The sequence below is a fragment of the Vitis vinifera genome, chromosome 16 (assembly GCF_030704535.1).
Source record: "Vitis vinifera cultivar Pinot Noir 40024 chromosome 16, ASM3070453v1".
Lineage (NCBI taxonomy): Eukaryota > Viridiplantae > Streptophyta > Magnoliopsida > Vitales > Vitaceae > Vitis > Vitis vinifera.
In genome coordinates, this window is record NC_081820.1 from 26831755 (window position 1) to 26853795 (window position 22041).

General features: G+C 35.7%; 3 protein-coding genes and 1 long non-coding RNA gene across 12 annotated transcripts; 1 reads left to right on the top strand and 3 right to left on the bottom strand.

The window, feature by feature from the left end:
- Positions 1 to 857: 857 nt before the first annotated feature.
- Positions 858 to 1333, bottom strand: LOC132255268 (uncharacterized). The gene has a single exon (XR_009467935.1). It is a non-coding gene; the product is annotated as an uncharacterized LOC132255268 (long non-coding RNA).
- A 3057-nt stretch (positions 1334 to 4390) lies between these two features.
- On the bottom strand, positions 4391 to 5729 carry LOC109124269 (large ribosomal subunit protein P1). The gene is made up of 3 exons (XM_019226299.2): positions 5482 to 5729; positions 5161 to 5373; positions 4391 to 4668 (listed from the first exon to the last, which is right to left on the bottom strand). Exons 1-3 carry the CDS (start codon positions 5548 to 5550, stop codon positions 4615 to 4617), a joined length of 336 nt encoding a protein of 111 aa, XP_019081844.1. The 5' UTR covers positions 5551 to 5729; the 3' UTR covers positions 4391 to 4614.
- A 1806-nt stretch (positions 5730 to 7535) lies between these two features.
- LOC100853709 (serine/arginine-rich splicing factor SR34A) lies at positions 7536 to 13157 on the bottom strand. 8 transcript variants are annotated; one of them, XM_059743319.1, is made up of 14 exons: positions 12876 to 13129; positions 11778 to 11813; positions 11442 to 11706; positions 11166 to 11288; positions 10602 to 10667; positions 10446 to 10520; positions 10254 to 10365; positions 10075 to 10121; positions 9932 to 9989; positions 9412 to 9461; positions 9251 to 9307; positions 8708 to 8790; positions 8516 to 8612; positions 7536 to 7828 (listed from the first exon to the last, which is right to left on the bottom strand). In XM_059743319.1, exons 4-14 carry the CDS (start codon positions 11250 to 11252, stop codon positions 7808 to 7810), a joined length of 753 nt encoding a protein of 250 aa, XP_059599302.1. In that variant the 5' UTR covers positions 11253 to 11288; positions 11442 to 11706; positions 11778 to 11813; positions 12876 to 13129; the 3' UTR covers positions 7536 to 7807. The 8 variants fall into 8 exon arrangements, with proteins under 8 accessions (XP_059599302.1, XP_019081810.1, XP_019081806.1 ...); XM_019226265.2 differs by having other exon boundaries at positions 11442 to 11582; positions 11773 to 11813; XM_019226261.2 differs by having other exon boundaries at positions 11773 to 11813.
- A 1096-nt stretch (positions 13158 to 14253) lies between these two features.
- On the top strand, positions 14254 to 21423 carry LOC100853102 (uncharacterized). 2 transcript variants are annotated; one of them, XM_003634124.4, is made up of 14 exons: positions 14254 to 14599; positions 14751 to 14835; positions 15239 to 15341; positions 15479 to 15563; positions 16017 to 16097; positions 16312 to 16817; positions 17330 to 17411; positions 17507 to 17683; positions 17755 to 17808; positions 18000 to 18095; positions 18174 to 18239; positions 19148 to 19194; positions 19338 to 20048; positions 20816 to 21423. In XM_003634124.4, exons 1-14 carry the CDS (start codon positions 14483 to 14485, stop codon positions 21198 to 21200), a joined length of 2595 nt encoding a protein of 864 aa, XP_003634172.1. In that variant the 5' UTR covers positions 14254 to 14482; the 3' UTR covers positions 21201 to 21423. The 2 variants fall into 2 exon arrangements, with proteins under 2 accessions (XP_003634172.1, XP_010662928.1); XM_010664626.2 differs by lacking the exons at positions 14254 to 14599; positions 14751 to 14835 and having other exon boundaries at positions 15237 to 15341; positions 15469 to 15563.
- The last annotated feature ends 618 nt before the right edge of the window (positions 21424 to 22041 follow it).

The following is a 22041-nucleotide window of genomic DNA, read 5'->3' on the forward strand; positions in this document are numbered from 1 at the left end:
ACATGGTCGTAAGCCTCGAGAAAAATATTATTCACTTTGAATTTAAAGGGGCTCTCACGAATTTAAAACGTGTCTATAGGATTAAAAAAAGTTCATACTTATATAATATCAGAAATTTTCCCTTCATCCGATGTGGGATATTACAAATACCCCACTATATAGACACAACATCCTCATTGTGTCTCACGGGATTGCGGCCAAATAGACGAACACTCTTACGGGGCCAAATAAACCCCCACACCGAAGTCGAAGATCGACTCTGATGCCATTTGTAACGACTCACTTCCAATCGTGTAAATATTGTCCGTTTTGAACCTAAATGGGGTGTTTGTATGTTTGACCCCATAATCCCATGGGACACAACAAGGACATTATGTCTATATGATGAAGTGTTTGTAATATCTCACATCAAATAGGAGAGAAAGCTTCCAACACTATATATGTAGAGGTTCATCTTAACCAAATAAACGCGTGTTAAAACCGTAAGGACTCCTTTAGGTCTAAAGCTTGGGATGGGGGTTTGTGACATCGCACATAGGGAAAAAGTTTATAAAATCATTACAAGAACCATGTAGTTTATAAATCATTACAAGAACCATGTAATTTACAACAACCACTTCTTTTCTAGTGTTCTTGATTCGTATGATAATATTTGAGTTTAGAAATAGATTAATTTTATTTTAAAAAAATCAAAAACAAAAATCTTTCTATTTTTTCTTGAGTGAAATTTTGAATTTTTTTTCTTATATGTATATATTTCATTATTGCAACATTTTTAAATTTAATGTAATTAGTGAGGTCGGAATATGGCGATGAGAGGAAGATGAAAGATGATGAAATAATATAAACAAATCACATAGTAATAAAAAGAATGTTAATTTAATATCATTTCTACGAAATGATTCCAAAATTTATCTGCGGATCGTTTTTCTTTACAATTTCTCTACTCAATAACGCACAATCGTTTCAAAACAGTGCAATCCATCCAACTCCGGCGCGAACCTAGACCTTTTCTCCTCCGGCCGCCGCTGCTTCTGCTGCGACGGCGGCGACTGCGGCGGCGGCGGCAAAGTATTGCTCCTTTCCTTCTCTTCCTTCTTTATCACCATCGCCTCTTTCGGAGCCGTCTTTTCCCTGAGAGATGGAACCAAGGAGAGCTTCAATTTCTGGCAGAAGGGTTCGAAGCTGAGAGCATCGAAGGCGCTGATCATCGACGTCATCATAATGATATTGTGAGGGAAGAAACAAAAAACAGATTGGTTATGAGGGTTAGAGAGAGACTTGGAAGAAGGAGAATTGTGTGATTTTTTGGAGGAGACCACCGTAGGTTTATAAAGGGTTGAGAATTAGGGGAGTGCTCAGAAATTTCTGGTAAGACGGTGAGCTGATAGGGTGGGGTCTGACGCGTGGCCTCGAAGAGTCGTAGAAGGCCATAGTGGGTGTGTGGCGGTGGCTTCTGGATGGACCCGGTACTTACCCGTCAGCCATGCCCACGCGTGCACACCATCGCATGAACCCACCTGCTCCGCGTTGTGGGAGAAGATCCAAGAGTGTGTGGGTCACGCAAGGTGGAGAGAAGGGAGATTGGAGAGTCAATTGAATAGAAGAGGTCGTGGTTGACGTGGCGTGGGGATGCCACGTTTGACTCCACGGGGAAACTACATTGACCGAAGAAAACTTGTAAAACCTGTAAACTAACCTTTCACACATCATCAAATGGTGCACGTGTTGGAGGAGATGGTTGGAGTGGATACATGGACCACCTAACCCACGGCCCAATTCAAATCAGTATTCTAGAAACCTCAGGCCCAAAGCCCACTCAAGGAATTCTAGACGGGTGGCTGCCACAGTGAGGAAATGTTCTCCAATCCCAACTCTCAATCAATCTTAACCCGTTTTATCAGTTAGCAATGAACCTCTGCTAGGCTAATTTCCCTCTTGATACGAGGTTAATTCTATGGATGCAATGGCGGGTGACAACCACCATGAGAAGGTGCCTATCAAGCTATGGTACCCTTGTATTAGCAAAGAGATGAATAAGAATTGTTGGGCCCAAGATCGAGCACCTAAATTCGGGGAAGGTGACCAGAGATTTGCAGGCGGTGTTGGAGATTTGCAGCTAAATGCCACTCTCTTTGGGAGCAAGTTATTATTCTTAAATTTAAGCAAGAAAAAGGGGGGTTGGTGCTCAACGGCAGTGGGCGATGGTTATAGGGTATGTTTGGAAGGCGATCAAAAGGAGTCCATATCAAGGACAAATGTCCAAATTTTGGTGAGATGGATGGTGTAGTGATCCATAAAGAATCCTTTTGATCATTTTTCTCTCTGGCCAACACTATAGATGTACAAGTAGCGATGGTATGGGAACAATTTGGGGAAAGAGGTTGGGGGAACCCTCATTTCCCAAAGACAATTTATGATTGAGAATATGGAGTGGCATCCTTTTTCTAGAAACTCCAGGCATGCTTAATTAGGAAATGGAAGGATGACAGTTAGGAGTAACAGGAATGCGAAGGTGGCAGGTTATCCCTCAAATCCTCCTACCATCACTAATCCAAGGAAGAAGCTAGCCATTTCCTACAAAAGGTGTTTGGAATGCCTGGGCTCCTGTGAAGGTGTGGTTTTTTGGCTTACGAAGCTTTGTGGGATAAAATTTTGACAACCAATAAATTTAAAAGGAGGGGAAGGATTATTTCAAACAAATGCAATATGTGCAGATGGACTAAATACCTGCTCCTTCACTATCCTACAGCAAGTATCCCATGGCAATTCATATTCTCTTGGTTTGGTTAAGCTGATATGGAACTTTTATGAACAAGAACCGAACAAAAAAGCTTGGAAGACCGCTCCATTGTATCTATTTTGGACGTTGTGAAAGGGAAAAACATGTAGACATTGGAAGACTCAAAACTATAAGAACACACAATTAACCTCTCTTTATGAGCTGCATTTTTGGAATGGGTAAGACAGTATATGATCATAATAGACTTTGTGCATTGGATTAACTCAAAGTAAGGAATGAGGGTTCAGTTCGTTCGATGTTAACAAGGTAAGAAGTTGGCACACATCTCCAATATCTGAAGGTAGAAGGCTAGGAAGGATATATCAACTAGTTCTTAAGGCCAGACCAGAAAACCTATTTTCGCTCATCAAGTCAAGTGAAAAACCTGGCAGAATCAAGTCAAGCTGAAGACATTATAGCCGGGCGAAATGGCTTCTCATCAGGTGGACAAGCTTAAGAAGAGAATAGGATGGGCACACTACCTACTAAGAAAAAACTTAACACGATATAGATATCGAGTTTTCCCATGACTAATAAGTTAAGGTTTCTGGAATTTATTTTCCCCTCTTGCTAAAGGAAATAGTTACTACTCCCTGTGGACTTGAGAAACATAGCACCTGTTCAGCTTTGTAGCTAGTCAATGCCCCCATAAACTTCAAAAAACTAATAATAGCAGGCTGCTGGTGTGTTTAAATGTTCTCAGCTACAGAATGAAGGAGTAGAGGTCCTTAATATAACAGCTGAAAAGGTTCAATTGGACATGGTGACAAGCACCATACTGGTGTAATGGTAATGACATTAGATTTAGAACCAAGAATACCCATCCAATCAGGTTGAGTAATAGAATGACCCTTGCATATAAGGGCATCTAGTGTCACTAATATTTCCGATGTGTTGTGTTACTATCTACTTGCATCAATGCAAGGGATAATCTTGCATGTAGTCTAACACCATCAAGTGTAGAACTATCTGAGCTTAAATCAACACCAGAAACTACCTAGAAAATCAGCTTTAAACAGTTTAAAACCTAGTTCTGCTTTATAAAATCCATATAATGACAACAGGGACTAAGGTCAATTGTAGCACTAATGGGATTATTTCTCACTAGGGGTTGGGCACCTAATTTCAAGGTTCAAGAAAAAAGAAATACAAAACACCAAAAGGGTTTAATTAAGGGGCAATGAATGTAAAGAACTATAAACAAAACCATTAAACATCTAAGCAAAATTCATATATTCAACTGTGAAGGAAAGACAAGATTGCATACTTTATTTTCAGGTAAACCCAATATATTTGACCTATTCACAGGCAAACCCAGGCCGCAGCCTGCCATCTGGCCAAAGCCTTCATACCGCCCAAAATTTGAGCATCAACAAATTCCACTTCTAGCCACTACGTGACACGACTACCTCCTGCCCCCATGTAAAAACAAAACAATCCAACTTCTTTGAATTCCTTTCAAGTTTGAGGAGAATGTATTCTTCCTCCTCTTCCCCACCTCCCGGCCCCTCACCTTCTCTATAGCCTAGACACTCAAAAACCAAATCCCACCCAAAAATATTAAATGAGAGCCAAATGCCTTAGATATTCAACAATCCATGCCAAATCTAAATCAATAGAGTTCATCTCAAGTTTCAACTAGAGCCAAACATAATAGAATTTGGAAAATTTCAACTACCTGTAAGTCTGAAAATTTCTTCTAAGAATCTAGAGTGATGTCAAGATACAACCAAATTCATAGAATCGTAAAACAAAAACTTTAATGAGTTGCCACTCCAGCATGTCCTAATTTGCAAAAAGAACAATATCATACTGAAAGCCGAAAGGAGCTCCTAGTCAAACAAGCTGAATCCCATGTCGTCGTCACTTTCTTCCTTTGGTTCTTCCTGTATCACATTCAAAAACAAGTAATAAGCAAATCAAACAAGAAAAACTCAATGTCATTAGAAATATGAAAAAAACTCATCACAGTAACTATGAAAAATAAATGTTGCTTAGAGAGCAATAATATAAATCATTTCCCTCTCTTATAATCATTTCATTATTTGAAACAGCTGAAAACTAAACCAACACAACTACTACTAATTAGCTTAGACTTTATGTGAATTTTTTTTCATGTTTTTGGAAACATAACCAAATTCAAACTAGTGCACAGATGCACCGTTGAACTCCATTTGGAGTTCTAAACCTATAGAGCTTATCCTCTTGCACTTACAGTGGGATTCCCACCATGGAATTGATTATAGCGTAGTTCAGATCCAATTCCAAATCACTCGTATCAAATCTCGATTCCAAGGCTATATTAAATCCACTACAACCAAATCCAGTGACCAATAAATTTCTAAGCTGTACCAAAAACTAGATTAAAAACAGCATACCTTCTTCTCCTCAACTACAGGAGCGGCGGCAGCAGCCGAAGCACCACCAGCAGCTGGAGCGGCAGCAGAGACGGGAGCACCGCCTCCACCGGAACCAACGTTGGCAATGAGATCTTCAACGTTTCTCTTCTCGACTAGCTTAGCGAATAGAGCCGGCCAGTAAGACTCAACCTCCACCTTCGCAGCTTTCACCAAAGTATTGATCTTCTCCGGCTAACCATCAATCAACGACCAAGTCCACAAATCCATCAAAACCGCAACAAAACGAATCGAACAAGTAATCATCGGAAACGAGAGAAAGAGCGATAGAGATTGGCTTACTGTGACTGAGATTCCGTCATCATGGAGGATGAGAGTGGCGTAAGTGCAAGCTATCTCGCCGATCGACATTTTGGAGCAGAGCACAAAGAAGGCCGAGAGAGCAAGCGAGACGACGAGACGCAGCAGAGAGGAAATGGCGAAACGCCCAAGGCTTTTATAGAGTTCATTGAGTCTAGGGTTTTGATCAGACAACGTCCGGCTAAGGAAGCCCTAGCTCTAACTTTGGGCCTGTTTTTGTGGCCCGTATCTTCTTGGACCTCTGACGGATCAGTGAGCTATAGTTTTAGCTATTGTTTTGAGCAAACAAATTTTAGAAAATATGAGAAAAATAAGAAGAAATAAAATAAATTTAAAAAAAATCATAAAAAATAAATAAAATAGAACAACTTTTTCTTTTTTCATTCTCACTACACCACCTAATTTCTAAAACTGTAAATACGATCTTTTTGAACTTGAAGTATTTTTCTATTTTTTGTTAAATTTTTCTAAATTTTATCGTTAGATAAATAGATTTCAAATCAAATAAAACTTATTACATATTATTTACTAATTTTTTAAAAATAATTGAAAGCTAAAAGGCAAAAAATTAATTCAAGTAATACTAAAAAGTCGTTAAGTTCCAAACCCGATTCAATTAATACTATAAAACATGTAAATAGACTTCAAATCAAACAAATCATGATTTGTTAAATTCACTCTATGAATTTAATAATTTTGAAACTCAAATATTAATTTAATTAATACAAAAAAAAAGGTATAGAAAATGGTCAACAATGCCTCTATTGTTCATATTTTGCGTAGCACTACATTTTCTTACTTTCCAACATGACTTGTTGCTCATTCTTCATGCATAATTACATTTTCCTTTATTTTCTTATTAAGGTGGCATTAAATTTGGCAAACAAACCTAGTATTTTTAAAAACAATTTGAATTTAAAACCGCTTTTTAAAAACTTGTCAAACACTCTTAATTTTAGTATTATTGATCTTTAGCTTGAAAATAATTTTTAAAAACAAGTTTTAGAAAACACGATCATACTATCTCATTTTTTTAAAAACTACTTTTGAAAACAATCAAATTAAACTTAGGTTAAGCCCAACTTAAAAAAATATCATTTGAAGCCTAAAGTAAATTACATTCAGATTAAAAACACAATTCAAAGCATGGATGAAAATGTCGAGAAATATCAGTGATATATCGTTGATATATAGTGTATCTCTGTTATAGAAATGATATTTGATGGAGAAATATTATTCTAGTGAAATTTCAAGAAAAAATCCCAAAAATCAACGATATGACGATAAATCGTCAATTTTCCTTGATATATCAGATGATCAACGTGGGTCAAAATGGTGGTCAAACGCACAATAGTGCCCCCACTACAAATGCCACCTAAAAAATGCCAATTTTTACCGTTAAGGGGACTCAAATGATTTAGGGTTCAGCTCACCTTACCACTAGGGCAAGTTTGCCCCTTGTTAAATATGATGCATTCAACATATATATTCATAGTATTTTTAGTATCATTAATAAATTAATTAAATATTAAAAGATTGTACATATATCACAATTTAATTTATATCATTTAATACAATTGAATTAAATTAATCATAATTTTAATATTAATATTTATTTTAAAATTAGACATTATAATCAAAGATCATAATATTATTATGAAATAATATTTAATATAATTTATTAATAAATACACACTTATAAAATTCATGTTTTTATCCATTTATACAATATTATTATCAAATATAATAAATCATATTATATATATATATATATCAAATTCTTTAATAAAACAACTTTAAAATATCTATTATACTTCTAATTATATTTTTATGAAATTTTTTTTATATTTTTATAAATTTTAATTAATTTTAAACGTATCAATAGTTTTAAATATCTGATATATCCGTAAAATCAAAATACCTATATATCCATAATTACTTATATTTTCATCCTTCATTCAAAGTACCCTAAGGCCAACTCATCAATTCAAAAGGCAGAAATGAATAATTGTCAAAACATCAGCAAAAAAAAAATGTATAGGTAAGCAGTAACTTCAGATTTAGGAATAGAAAAGGAACAAAACAACTGAACTGTAAAGATTTAGTGTCTTCCACAAGAACCACAAAATGATGATAGATATTAGTTCTAAAATAGCCTAGTTTTAGGATATTTTTTTTTTCTTCAAGTAACTAGTCCACTCATGTCTCATATATCGACTAACAATACTTGCACTCCCAACTGTCTCTGTCTATCAAAGCAGGGCTACAACAAGCATATTTCCAACTTCGGCTGTCGAGGAGTCAGGATTCAGGCGCTACCTGATCTGGCCTGAAAAGAAATCAAGCTTGTTATAAGACACGTTAGAAATTCTCATTTGAAGCAAATCACTAGTTGATAAACTATTCTGGTTTGAGTAATGGGAGCTCTAATCATGCTCATGCTCAATGGATAGGAGGAGAATCGATTAACACCAAGATCAAAAAAGCATTTTCTTTTTGTAGCTGTTATCTACTCAATGCTACTAGACTATTGCAACTTAACTAAGAGCCCATTAGAGAGTGATTTTGAAAGAGGTAAGACGCCCTTTCTAACACTTGGAAGCGCTTTCTAATGCTTGGAAGCACTTCCTAGCAGAAATTTGAGTTTGGCTAATACTTGAAAATCACTTGGTGAGTGATTCTTCCAAAAATCACTTTTGAAAAGTCCTACAAATTAAAAACACTTTAATCAAAATCACCATTCAAACTCTAAAAGGGTTCATTAGACATTGCTTTTAGAAAACACTTCTACTATAAAAAAACGTTTCTGAATAGAAGCAGTGTCAAATGCACTCTCAAAGTTATTCCAACTTGATTTCTTCCAACACCCAGCTTATTTACAGATGATCGTCCTCCGGTTTAGATCGTTCAACATCCTCTAAGTTGTACTAGGACAGTGTACATCTGTCTAAGAATGTTATATATATTATGTATATGCATGTGAAGTATTTTATCATTATTCAAACCAAGGGCTCACCGGACGGGGAGATGCTGATCTGGACCTTGATCGCCTGACAGGAGATGGAGATCTAGATTTTGAAGCTGATCTTGATACAGATCGTTCCAATGATTTGCTGCAGAAAGAAAAGAAACTCAAAGAATGTAGAAAAGCCATAAAATGTGGGCCATAGAGACAGAGAAAGACGAGGGGGAGAGAGAGAGAGTATACCTCCGGTTCCTTTTTAGGCTCCTGCTTCTACTGGGACTATGGCTTCGGCTTCGGCTTCTTGGACTGACATCATACCTCTTCACCTGCTCCAGTTCATGAGCAAAGAAATACCATCACAAATTCATGCCATAGTGTTATTGGTTGCTTTGATGTAAAAAATGGTAATTGATCCCACACCACAAAAGCTTGGTGTCAAAACATTATTATTGCAAAAATGATGTAACAAAGGGTAGGTTAAAACCAGTCATCAAGGAAAAAAAAAAGGTTAAAGAAAGTCATGTTTTTGCTGCATGACCACTCATTTATGGACTCTCCTTTTGCATGAGAAAAACTACATCAGATCCAAGATGTGTAAAAATAGATGCTCTACCTAGTCGAATTGAAGTTAGAAGCAAGCCTCTCCATATATTATAACTTATAAGGGGAAAATGATCCGTTGCCACGTATCATAAATAATTGAACAAATTCATATATATTTACCCTAAGTAATTAAGGTCCCAACCAAATTAATAAGATTAAAAAGATTAAAAAGAGGAAGGTTACCCGAATATAAGCCCTTGCCCAAGGATTTCTAAATTCAGTGTCATCAAGTTTCCGAATCTGAGAAAGAGAAGAACATGTCAGCTGCTGCATTCGAATGAAGTTATAATGAATCAAGGAAAAACATAATAAGATGCAACAAGTGGTTTCCCTTGATAACTTACAGCGTATTTCATGTCTTCATGATTGGTATAATCAACAAGACCAAAGGTTCCTGAAAATACACAAATAACTTACTTGCAACTGTTTTTTCAAAATCTCAAGGAATAATAATTATGATAATTCAACAGGACAGAAATCTCACTGCTTATAATGCTTAAATCAGACCTTATTTGAGGTCAAATGCAGCATATATACTAAAGCATTATTGCTAACATGGTATAGTTATATCTTTCAATTGTTTTGCTAGGTGGGATATAGTCATCAATACAATTCATTAACTCCATTAACATTGAGAAAGGTTGTCTACATTGAACAACTAAAACGGTATCATCCTGCTTACAAAAATTTAAACACCTGTTGCGGCTTCAAAAGTCCCCATCCTTTCTAGGCACATGTAAATGTAATTTTTAACCACCCCCCCGCCCCGTAACAGTAGAAGAAAATGATCATCAGAATAAAAAGCTGGTATTAATATTTGATGTTTAGAAAAATGCTAATAGCAATAAGTATTACAAATCATACCATCAGCATCACGGGAAACTTCAGCAAAACACACATCACCAGCTTTTCGCATGTGATCCTGAAATCCATTTACCACCAAGGTGACAATATGGCATTGTGAACAAAAGTTTTAAGTTGTTTGTGAATGTAATACATTCTCCCACCTTTAAATCTTGCCAGGAAGCAGAACTTGGAAGCCCACGAACAATAACTGTACACCAAAATCAGCCATGTACTCAGAACCATATAAAGATATTTAAACAAAAGTGTATGAAAGATAGACAAACAGTTGACAGAAATTCTGATACAAGATTCCAACAGTATCTCCCAATCTCATATGCACCTCGATACTCAGAATGGCGTGAAACACCAAAGCGGCCCCCACCCCCGCTACCATGGCCACCACGACGATCGCTTGAAGATGATTGCCCTCTACCACCATGGGCAAGTTCAACCTGCATTAGCCGTCAAAGAAGAATCAATTAAGGGAAAATAAAATGAAATACACAAGAAAATAGTTGGAAAGTCTTATTACCCTCAGACGACAACCATCAAAATTATAGCCATCACGACCCCTAATTGCATCTTCCGCATCCCGAGAATTCTCAAACTGCCAATTACACAAAAATAATCGATTAAACTCATTATCATACCACATACATCTAAGAAAAAACCAAAGGCTAAAAAATACCTCCACAAAACAATAACAAGGGGGACGAGGTGGGATCTTCAACTCAACGTCCAATATGCGACCATACTGAAAAGAGCAAAATTTTATATTTGTCATACACATACAATTTTTATGGATTCAATTGAAAGAAATGGCAGGCCCTATAATGTGGTATCCAGTACTAATACAAGTGCTAAACAGCTTTTACATCAAGGTACAAGATGAAAATGATTAGCATTGAGAAAATTTGTAGATAAACAAGAATATCACTGAAGGCACCCCTCAACTGAAATAATGTTGGTCCAGAAGCATACTCAGTAATTTAAATGCTAAAACTTATCATGTTAACAGCTACTAGCTAAAACATGGGAGTTCATAAACCTGAATAACACAACAATAAAAGTGCAGAAATGATGTGTTTAGCTGAGAATCTACTTCAGTGTGTGAGGATTAGCTTAGTTAATACTGAGGTTCACCATTAGAAAGACATAATTGCACTGAGCAATCACTTCACTGAGAAATTGGGAAGCATATATAGAACCATTGCTAAAAATAGACATGGATGAAAAACTTTAGAACTCAAACCTTGTAGAATAGATCTTCAATTTCATATTCTCTTATATCCGAAGGCAGATTGCCAACATAGATTGTGCGAGAAAATCGGCCACTCATTTTTTATACCGGCAAGGGCTCAGTGAACGAGTTTTGCTGCATTAAGAAAATACAATCATGTAAATGAAGAAACAATTGCTCATTTTTTTTTGCAAGGACTCAGGCTATTGTGTTATCCATTGCACTTATCATCATGTACTTAGTTCAACAGTAATGGAATTAAAGCAAAACCAAAACTATGAAGCAAACCAAGAGAGCAATCCTCGAGGTGAGCGGTGCTCCACAAGCTCCATTGCTCATATGCTCCAAGATGCTCCACAGCTATAATAAATTTGAAATAAAATTTGCTCTCCTCATCCCCTCTCAAAATTTTGCAGATGTATAGATCTTCTGAGAGTGAGCAACAACTTCCAATTAAAAACAAAGACCCAAAACTCCACCCTGATTTCTCCCATTCCCTCTCTACATCCCTATGTATGACAGCAAAGCTCATATTTGTCCAAGCGCCGGTCATCTATCATAAAGAAAGCATCTGTGTCATGAGATGATGTGAGATTTTGACATATATCTATGCATTTACCTTACTCAGATTTCTTTTAACTGCAATTGAAGAAAATGATCCTGAAAAATATGCAATATATTTTTCAGTTAAATGGCACCCGACACAAATGCCTACTTTTCTGATGTTAAAACATGCACACCAAAGAGACAGTGATTGACAATATACTCGCACAAAAATTGTAAAAAGGGGAAGAAAAAAAATAAAAAGAAAAAGAAGATACAAACACATGTACGCTAACAGGCACATACATACAGGGAGAAGCACAGGGAATTACAAGGCTACAAGAACTTAAAATCTTGAACCATAAAAAAAATTAAACCAATCTATCATCCAAAATCTTAGAATCTTGAAGAAGCCACTCCAACTCCAATGTTCATTATTTTCTCAATGATTTCTCAGGAACCAGATCGAGGCGGGATGGAAAAGGACAAATATAAAATAACAAAAAATAAATAAAAATAAAAAACCAAGAAAATAGGATAGACAGACCCAAATTGATACTAAAAATGCAAATCTAGCAATTTAAAAGAGATCCATACGTAAAGCATGTTGGTGTACCAGAACTGATACTAAAAATATAGGTTTAACAGTTTCCAACTCCCAATGAAAAATTTTGTTGCCATCTGACATCAAACCCCATCCTCGTATCTAACCTTTTTTTTTCATTGAAATTTCATGCTAACCCAGCTTCAAACCGACTACAAACAAAACAACAAAGCCTTATCGCTAACATTCCTCGTGTTCTCCCACACCACACTTGACTTTTCTTTTCCATTATCCTCTGTTTATCTCGGGGGGAAAGCCCTCGAAATTTTCCGTGAAAAAAAAAAAAAAGAGTTTTTTTATCGCTCCACTCACCTCGATTGATATCCTACACCAAAATCTCAAACAAATTTGCAAACAGGTAGCGTGTCTTCGCAGTTCACACCTTAAATCCACTTTCCCTCGCACAAATTTTCCCTCGTTTCCATAGAAACAAAAAAAACCACTCTCAAGGCCTACGAATCTCCGAACGCTTCTATGGTCCTCAAATAATATAGATAGTAAAGCAAAAGCCAAAATAATTTACCAGAATGGAAATACCAAAACCCTAGATTAACGGAGCTCGATTAAGATCATACCGGAGGAGAAGATTCAAGCAAGAGATGCGAGACTTCGACGGAGCGCACGGCCGTCTACGGTGTTTGGAGCTTGAGAGCTAGGGTTAGCTCCTTCCTTCTCCTTCGAGAATAGAGAAAAATACGTTAGGGTTTCGATTTGCTTGAGATGGAGAATTGTCCAATGGTGATTGAGTCGGGGTGAGTCGCGGCTCGTGGCGGCTGGTGGGTTGCCTATATAGGGACCATGGTCCGTCTTATTCTGGTGACCAGGGCGCGCCGGTTTGGCACTTGGTGAAAATAATTGGACCCAAATTTTTCCCAGCCCAAGTAAATATTACTAATTTTTTCTAAAATTAGAATTAGTATTGAAATTATTAAATTTGAAAAAAAATATATATATATATATATATATATATATATATATATATATATATATATATATAGTTATTTTGATAAAATATTTTTAAATTTATTAATTATAAAAATAAAAAGGATTTGGTAGTGTTTTTATTTGAAATATTTTTAATTGAAGCATTTTCTCTATATTTTTCAAATAATTACCAATCAAGTGTTTATTCAAAAAATATTGCAAGTAATTTTTAAAAGTGTTTCTTTAAATTTTATTAATTTTTTTTGTTTAAAAATATTTTTAGGTTAAAACTGCTTTCTAAAATAACAATCGACCGATAATTAACAATGATTTTAAAAAATATTTTTAGTTATTTTAATACTTAAGAGATAAAAATTTAAAGTGTAACTAATACCAGAAACATTTTATAAAATTATTATTAAATGTAATCACATGTTTTTAATGAAAATATTTAATCTAAAATTATTTTTAAGATAATTACTTATTAAATATTTATTTAGAAAACAAATTTTTCAAAGCTATAAATGATTTTTTATATTTTGAAAGGTGTTTCTTAAATTTTTTTTCAAATAATTAAAAATATTTTTAAAGTTAAAAACACGTTTTAAAATTATTATTAAAAAGGCTCTACAATATTGATTTTGATGCACTTTTTGTTTTTTATTTTTAAAATTAGAAAAATATTAATATTTTTTATAATAAAATTTTAAATAAATTTTATTATTATTTTTAAACTTTAAAAATAGAATACAAATTATCTTGTATTTTAAAATTTTAAAATAGTAAAATAAATTAATACCTTGATTTTTTAAAAATCATTATATTTCGCACCACAGTTATTATTATTTATTTTAAAATTTTAAAAATAAAAAATATAACCAAACAACGGTATTTTCTTAAATTACCAAATAAAATTTTAAAAATAAAAAATATATCCAAACAGCGGTATTTAAAATAAAGTCAAAATTAGAAAAAGAAGAAGAAGAGGAAGAAAAAATAATAACATACTATAAAATCTAAAATTTTCTTAAATTAATCTCCATTCCACAATCTCAATGGGATTCGAACTAGGGTTTTACCTCCTTTCTCTCTCCACTACCCACTACCACCCAATCAAAAAATAATATAAAAAAATAAAGGCCGCCTCTCAAAATCGGTTGTACACCGGACTTGATCCCTGGATCTTCCGCAAAATCTTTGATTTTTCCCTCCAAATTCCCATTCAGTTCTAACCACCTCCGTCCACAGGCCTCCGCCAATGGCCTCCCGTTTCCAAGCCGCTTCGCTCGTGGCTTCGCCGTCGTACCCCAATGCCGTCGCCTGGTCCGACGAGAACCTCATCGCCGTCGCCACCGGCCACCTCGTCACCATACTGGTGATTCTCTTTACTTGTACTGATCATCCGCTGTCAAATTGAGCTAGCAAAGTTTGATTTTTACACTTCTCGGATTAGTTGTCTTTTTTTTTTCTCAGTAAGCAAACGGGAATTTCTGTTTTTTTTATTTATTAGTTTTATTTTGTGGTAGAATCCGGCATTGCCATTTGGACCGCGAGGTTTGATAACGATTCCGGCCAACAAGCCCTTTCCGATTGGGGTGATAGAAAGACAAGGTAAATTATTATAGAGCAGATTAGATTGTACATGCAACTATATGATCAAAATATAGTGCTGTTTGAATTGTCTATATGTTAATTGTAGAGCAGATTAGATTTCTTTCGATGGACATTCTCATTATAGAAACCAAATTCATGTTTTTCTTCGAGTTCCATGTTAGTGTGGCTGATTGCTTGAAGTGTTTATATTTGCATGTGAGTGATGGGAATATGCCTTAATTTGTGTTTTACAACTCTCTTGCCAGTTACTTTTAATAGGTGACCAGAATTTCCCTTTTTTGCATTTGCACAGTGTCAAAAATCTCCCCATGAGTCCTACACTATCGTAATTAGTAATTTGCATCAGTTGTCCATGGTTCAGTTTCATCCGAAATTTATTTTAATTTGGAGTGTTTTGCAGATTTATACTCAGGCTGCTTGTTGAGCACTTGTTTATCACGAGACATCCGACCATGTGTTAGATCAATTTCATGGTCACATATAGGATTGGCTCCTAATGCAGGGTATGAACCTCATATATTTACCATTTTATCATTTTTGTCTTTCCCATTGTTAATTGCTGCAGTAAGGCATCCATAATTATATGGATGACTAAGTCATCTTGTGGGTTTAATTTCAATTGAAATTTAGTGTGGTACAGATGCTTGCTTGCTATTTGCACCATAGAAGGACGTGTGAAGCTGTATCGTGCACCATTTTGTGAGTTCCAAGTTGAGTGGGTAGAGGTACGTATGGGAAGGACTTATTGATGCCCCATATTTAGGACTGATGATAGATCGTTTTGTTACCAAAGGGATGCTTCAGAACCATAGAACAACAAATGAACTCATGTTGAGTACACGAGTTCTTCATGTGAATAGAGTCCTCACCAAAACTACCAAAAAGATGATGGAATGTTTTTCATTTATGTGGTTTCTAAATGCTCTTTCAAGCCAATTTTATCTACTAATAAGCATTTTCCTTTGTTTACAATTTATTGTCCAGTGGTTCATCATAGAGAATTTGATCTAAATGCATAGTTTTGCTTGTCTAAATGCTAATAATTATTAGAAAAATCTGCTGCTATATCATGGTCATCATGCTGGATTTGTCATCCTCGTCAGGAGCTTTAATTTGTAATTTCCCTTCTATTTGTATTGATTATATTGACAACTATCTATTGTAACAAACTTCCATAGGTTGTGGATATAACAGACATGCTCTATGATTATCTTGCAAATATTAGTTTTGGAGAGTCAGAAACTGCTGTATCTTCTGATGTAAGTTCTTTCACCTTACAATTCTCTTTACATGGTTCTAAATACTGTGCTGATTTATACTACTGCGATAAGTTGGTACATTTGCTAAGTTATGCTTGTAACTCGACATCTTAATCTTCCATGCAATGATTTTTACTTTTCCGGTGGTTCTAACTTGCACATCTGTGAAACTTCATTGGAACCTTGTTTCTGATTTTTTCTATATATTCTTCAGGTGTTTCAGCCACATTCTGGCAAGTTGGAAGGAAATAATCCACTTCAAATTGTTTATAAGCGTACATCTAAAGCGAGATCACTCAAGAAGATAGGAGAAGATTGCACATATAAAACGAGATCACTCAAGAAGATAGGAGAAGACTGCACTCTCCCACTGGTAACTGTGAATCAATATGCTTCTCGCAATGCAATGCTGTCATCACTGGTTGTTGCCTGGTCGCCAGTGCTGTGTTTACCACCTGAAACCGATTCAGCTCCTCCAGATAACTCATCCAACTGCTTTTCTCTACTTGCAGTTGGTGGGAAATCTGGTAAAATTTCCTTTTGGAGAGTTCATGAACCGCTATCCTATACTGTTGAGCACAGCAGGGTTCCCATCAGTGTGATGCTTGCTGGATTCCATCAGGCACATAACACATGGGTCACTGCAATCAGTTGGGCATTACTAACTTCTGATGCTTCAAGTCCTCAGGTTTTACTTGCTACAGGGAGTACAGATGGGAGGTGGGTTATTTATTTAGACTATTATTCTCTGGAACGAAAATTTCTTTTGTTAATATTTATGAGAGAGGATTCTTATGTTTTTTTATCATAAAATGTTCCTTTCCTCTTTGCTTCTGTATATGTGTACATGTTTGTTTGCTTGAACCTTATTTCAGTTTCTTTTTTCCAGTTAAAGTAGCAGTATTTTGTGGGGAAAATTTGAATCTTATTTGGTTAATTATTGTGTATTTTTTTTTATAGCAAAATATAGAAAATTAGGTCTGTGGTCTGTGTTATGATTTTAGGTGGCTGCTTTGATCCTAGGAAATGGTATATTTTTTACTATGTCCTTTTCTTGTTACTGGAGAACCTAAAAAACTTTAGTGATAAATTAAATCATTCCCTACTACATAGTTAATTGAGTTTGTAATTAATGATAAAGAGTAGAGATATTCAACGCTACTGCAATTCTTGCTAAAACAAGGATGAACTATAGTCAAGGTTTACTTTCCTTGTGATGTTCTTTCTTCCAGTGTGAAGATTTGGCTAGAATACAGTGAGAAATTGCTGAAATCATCTGAGGTCAATGATCCCCCTTTCTCATTGTTGAAAGAGGTAATATTTTAAAAATATGTCTCCCAATTGTTTTATACAAATTAATAAGATAAAGAATTTAATTTAATCTTTTCCAAATTTTTGCTTCTAAATAGGTTATAAATGCTGATTCTGTCCCAGTTTCAGTTCTCACGCTTATTGTGCCTGTACAATCACCACAGAAGATGTTCTTAGCAGTTGGCAAGGGATGTGGATCTTTTGAAGTATGGATATGTGATTTATCTATCAGAAAATTTGATAGAATCGGCTCATATAATGCACATGATCATGTTGTAAGTCTCTTGTCTTGATTAATCTTTACCTTCAAATTGATGATTATTTATGTGCTTAAGAATTTTACCAGGTTACAGGTTTAGCTTGGGCTTTCGATGGATGTTGTTTGTACAGCTGCAGCCAGGTAGTCATTTTATCTGATTTTTTTATATATTTATTTTGGCTAGGAATTAGTAGTTTCCATCACATAACCCACACAATTATTTCTATTAATTATCTGCATCCAATCTCTTATTATAAGGGCTGCTTAAAGCTTGAACTCACAGAGTATTATGGATTTCAATGACAATGTTTTTTTTTTTTTGATGATAATAGGATAATTCTGTGCGTAGCTGGAGTTTATGTGGGAATTCCCTCGATGAAGTACCCATTCCTCCAAATACTCCTGGTGTAAAGAACCCTGCCGATGACGTAATTATTGTTTGTTTTTTTTCTTCTTGTTCTATTATCCTTATTCTATTTCAACAAAATATGATATTTTCTTTGCAGCTCCCATATTTATTTGGTTCATGCTATGGTGTAGCAGTATCCCCTGGAAATCTGGTGGTTGCTGTGGTATGATATCTCATCCCTGCAAAAGTTTCTTAATCTCATAAGTTATGTGTTTCCTTATGCATATGCAGTTTCTGGAAAAGTAATCCTTTTTGGTTATATATATCTGCTTATGTTTTAGAGCTAATTGGATATACCCCAATATAAGTTATATGTACATATGTACATGACAAGTTTTACTCTAAAAGCATTGTAATACTTTCTTGCGACCCTTTTTGGTACCTGTTGTTTCCTCTGATATTGCTGCATGAGGATCCAATAATAGAAACATGTGCTATTCTTGGATTTGTGGTGTTCCGTGTAAATGTCGTGCGGATATTTTAAAATTTGACAGCAGGCTATTTCCCTTTTTAGGAACTACTCTTGTCTTTTATGGAGTATCTCAAAGGAGAAGAATAGGTATAAGTTTAGAAGAGGTGCATTTGATTGATAGGCTCAAGCATGAGGTCTCTTTTCATTTGGTTGTCCAAGCTGATGGCTTCCACTTGTGGCTCTTTTATAAATTTTCTTTGTGAGATAAGTAGGGGTGATGTGTTTTTGTGTTTCTTTTTATTTTCTCTTCCTTAAATGCTCTTCACTTGTGCTTGAGTTGTGTTCCACTTGGGTGCCTTCTAGGGATTTGCTTATCTAAAAAGATTATAAAGCTTGAGAAATTTGAATGTTAAATAGGTGACCAGTCGTTTCCAACCTTCCAATTATTAACTGTAGGAGAATAAATGGCTTGATGGAGGATGAAATTCTTGCATTTGGGGTTGTTGTTAGATTTTTTTTTTGTCTGTCCTTGGTGTTTTACTGTCCTCTCTTTGGAACATATATTTATGTTTTATTTTATGATGATGATGATGATGCATACTTGTACTGTTGCATACCATGGGTCTAAGAACTAACCTATTTGCACTTGATCTTTGTAGGCTCGTGGTTTTGATGCTGGTCTATTGAATCCAATGTATCAGGCAAGGTAAAGTGCCCATACACATATTATTGCTGTGTTTACTTTGGAAATGATGATTTAGTCAAGAAAGGTGAAAACCTTCCCTGGATTGATTTGTTTTGTATCTAATCTCAACAAGATAAATTGACATCTTTTGCTAAAATACACAGGACTCAAAAGGCTGCCATTGAGTTCTTCTGGATAGGTGGGCAACAACTTGAAAGTTCAACAAACAGAAACCTAGAGTTTGGTATTGAAAATTTTCCTGGTTTTCCTAAGAAGGAATTGATTTATTGGGAGTGTAATATGTTGTGGTATTTAAGTCAATATGAGCATCTGGATAAGCCTTTGGTAGTTTGGGATATAGTTGCAGCATTGTTGGCTTTCAAGCAGTCTGCACCTAAGTATGTGGAACTTGTACTGGTTAAGTGGCTCTCAGTTTCAAATGTGGAATCCCATCTGGGCCTTTCAACAGGAAATATTTTGTCTCATGCCTCCAGAACTTTCTCAAATACTACTACCCGAAAGTTGCACCTTTTCAATATCATCTGTAGACATGTAGTACTATCTGAGCTGAAGGCAGATAAAATTAACAGCAAACAGCCTAATCTAGAAGAATTTGGTGGTGCTGAGGAGGAAAAACTGAAGTTGTGGATGGAGCTACTTCTTTGCAGTGAAAGAGAACTCCGTGAAAGGCTTGTGGGTTTTGCTTTTTCTACTGTTTTAGGTCTCATGTCCTCTTTGGCTGCAAAAGTTTATAGAGCTGAGGGCTGGGATCCTGTTGGATTAGCACAAATGGAGCAGTGGGTTGCACTTAATTATGATCATGTACAGGATCAACTAAAACTCCTTGCATCAGAAGTTAGAAACCTTGATAAGAGGTACTTCTTGTGACCCTGCTTTTATTTTGTACTAATTTGTTTTATTTGATCTTGTTCTATGTTATGGAAACCATAGAGATCCTTGGTTAGTTCATCCGGTTTTGGTGGAGACTGTCGGGATGTTGATAAACAAGTAGCTAATATGTACCTTTATGCAAATGGCAGAAAATTAAGGGCAAACATATGTCATAGGGAGGAGTAATTCTGACCATCTCCCTTGTATGTAAAGACATCTGTTGATGAAGATAGAGTTTTACAGCATAAATGATTGTGAAAAAACAGGAAAAAAAAAACACCATTTTGTGAATTACTAGAGACAATCATCATCTATAACACAACTCAAAATGCTTCATCCAACTAATTTCCCAGTTGGGTAAGCAGGCTCCCTTCGGTTTCAGATGCCTGTACCTAAGGGTCTGACCATAGGCAACCCCCCTTCCAGTGCAACCAATTGTTGATAAGATGAAGCTGTGATGACAGATGAAGTTTTACTATAAAAGCTTATAAGCATAAAAATATGGAGAGAGAGAGAGAATCTTTTGCATAAGGGAATGAGAATAAGCTCATCTCCAAGTGTTAAGGAAAACAAAATGGTTAAATCTTAAATGTTAAGCTCTTGTAGCAGCTGATGTTCATGTAGTGCCAGGCTCTGTTATAACAAATAAAATGGCTTGCAAAAATCGGAAGTTGTGTGTGTTAGTTTGTGTATGTACACATGCCTATGTATTTTCGATCACTCTTAATCTTATCTGTGTTTCTTTCAACAGGAAGCTGCATTCTGTTTGTGAATATGTAGCAGGGGAGCAATGTAGCTATTGTTCAGCATCTGTTCCATTTGAATCTCCAGAGATTGCTTTTTGCCAAGGTGCAAAGTGCAGTGGTGGGGTTGGTCAGAGCCATAAACTAGCACGGTGTGCCGTTTGCATGCAGGTCTGCCCTCCTACATCCTCCTGGTTTTGCACGTGTTGTCAGAGATATTCTTCAAAACTGGCTCCCCCACAATTTTTTCTCATGCCCAGATATCCACTGGATTTCAAGTCTTCAACTGAATCCTGCACCTTAAACAGTTTCTCTAAACCCTTCTGCCCCTTCTGTGGAATACTGCTACAAAGATTACAACCGGTATTTCTACTCTCTGCATCACCAGCATAATTTGAACTAAACACCATAGATATTTACTGTTGTATGAGTGATAATAAAGGCTGTTCCAAGTTTTGAGTCCCACTGGAGGGGCAGCTATGATTATATTATTGTACGGCATCAGTCTAGAATAAAAGTACTGGAAACTGATGTGCTTTTGAGCATTTAGATATAAGAGAGAATTTTTTCTGTACAGATTCTATTAATAAGTTCATTAATGTATTGATTTAACACATCTGTTATGCCTTTTTTATTTGATTCTTGTATCTTTCCATACTTCCAACCTCTCAATATGCTATCTCCTTGTCCCTTTGAAACCTGTCTTGAGTCCAGAGAAAACTTGGTCCCAGTGTCCTCGTGTGAAAGGGCAGGCTCTAACTCAAGCATGGCCTTTGCCCATGATGTCCCAAGCCTCATGAACGAGTTGATCTATTTTGACTGGCACAGTGCTGAGAAATTTAGGATGCTGCCAAACACCCTTATAAGAAAGTTCTTGGAACCTGACCCACCAGTGTGAAAATTAGATGTTTATGCAGCAAAAAGATCCAAAATGCAGAGCAAAACAAATTGTCACTCCCCCCTTAACTTGCCCCATAAAATAAGAGTAAAACTTTGTTTTTTCAGCATTGTCGTCTCAAACCTCTGTCTATTTCTTCTTCCATGTAGCTGTTCATACTTGATGACAAATCTCCTTGTCTGCAGCTTGGGACCATACCAAAAGTGAGTGTCTTTCAGGTCTTTTTCACAATCATTTTTTCAATACTGGAGTACCCTTTTTCTCATCAACGTTTTGACTAATTCTGAACTTCCCAATTAAAACAGCTTAATGTCGTTTGTTTTTTACAGGGTTTTC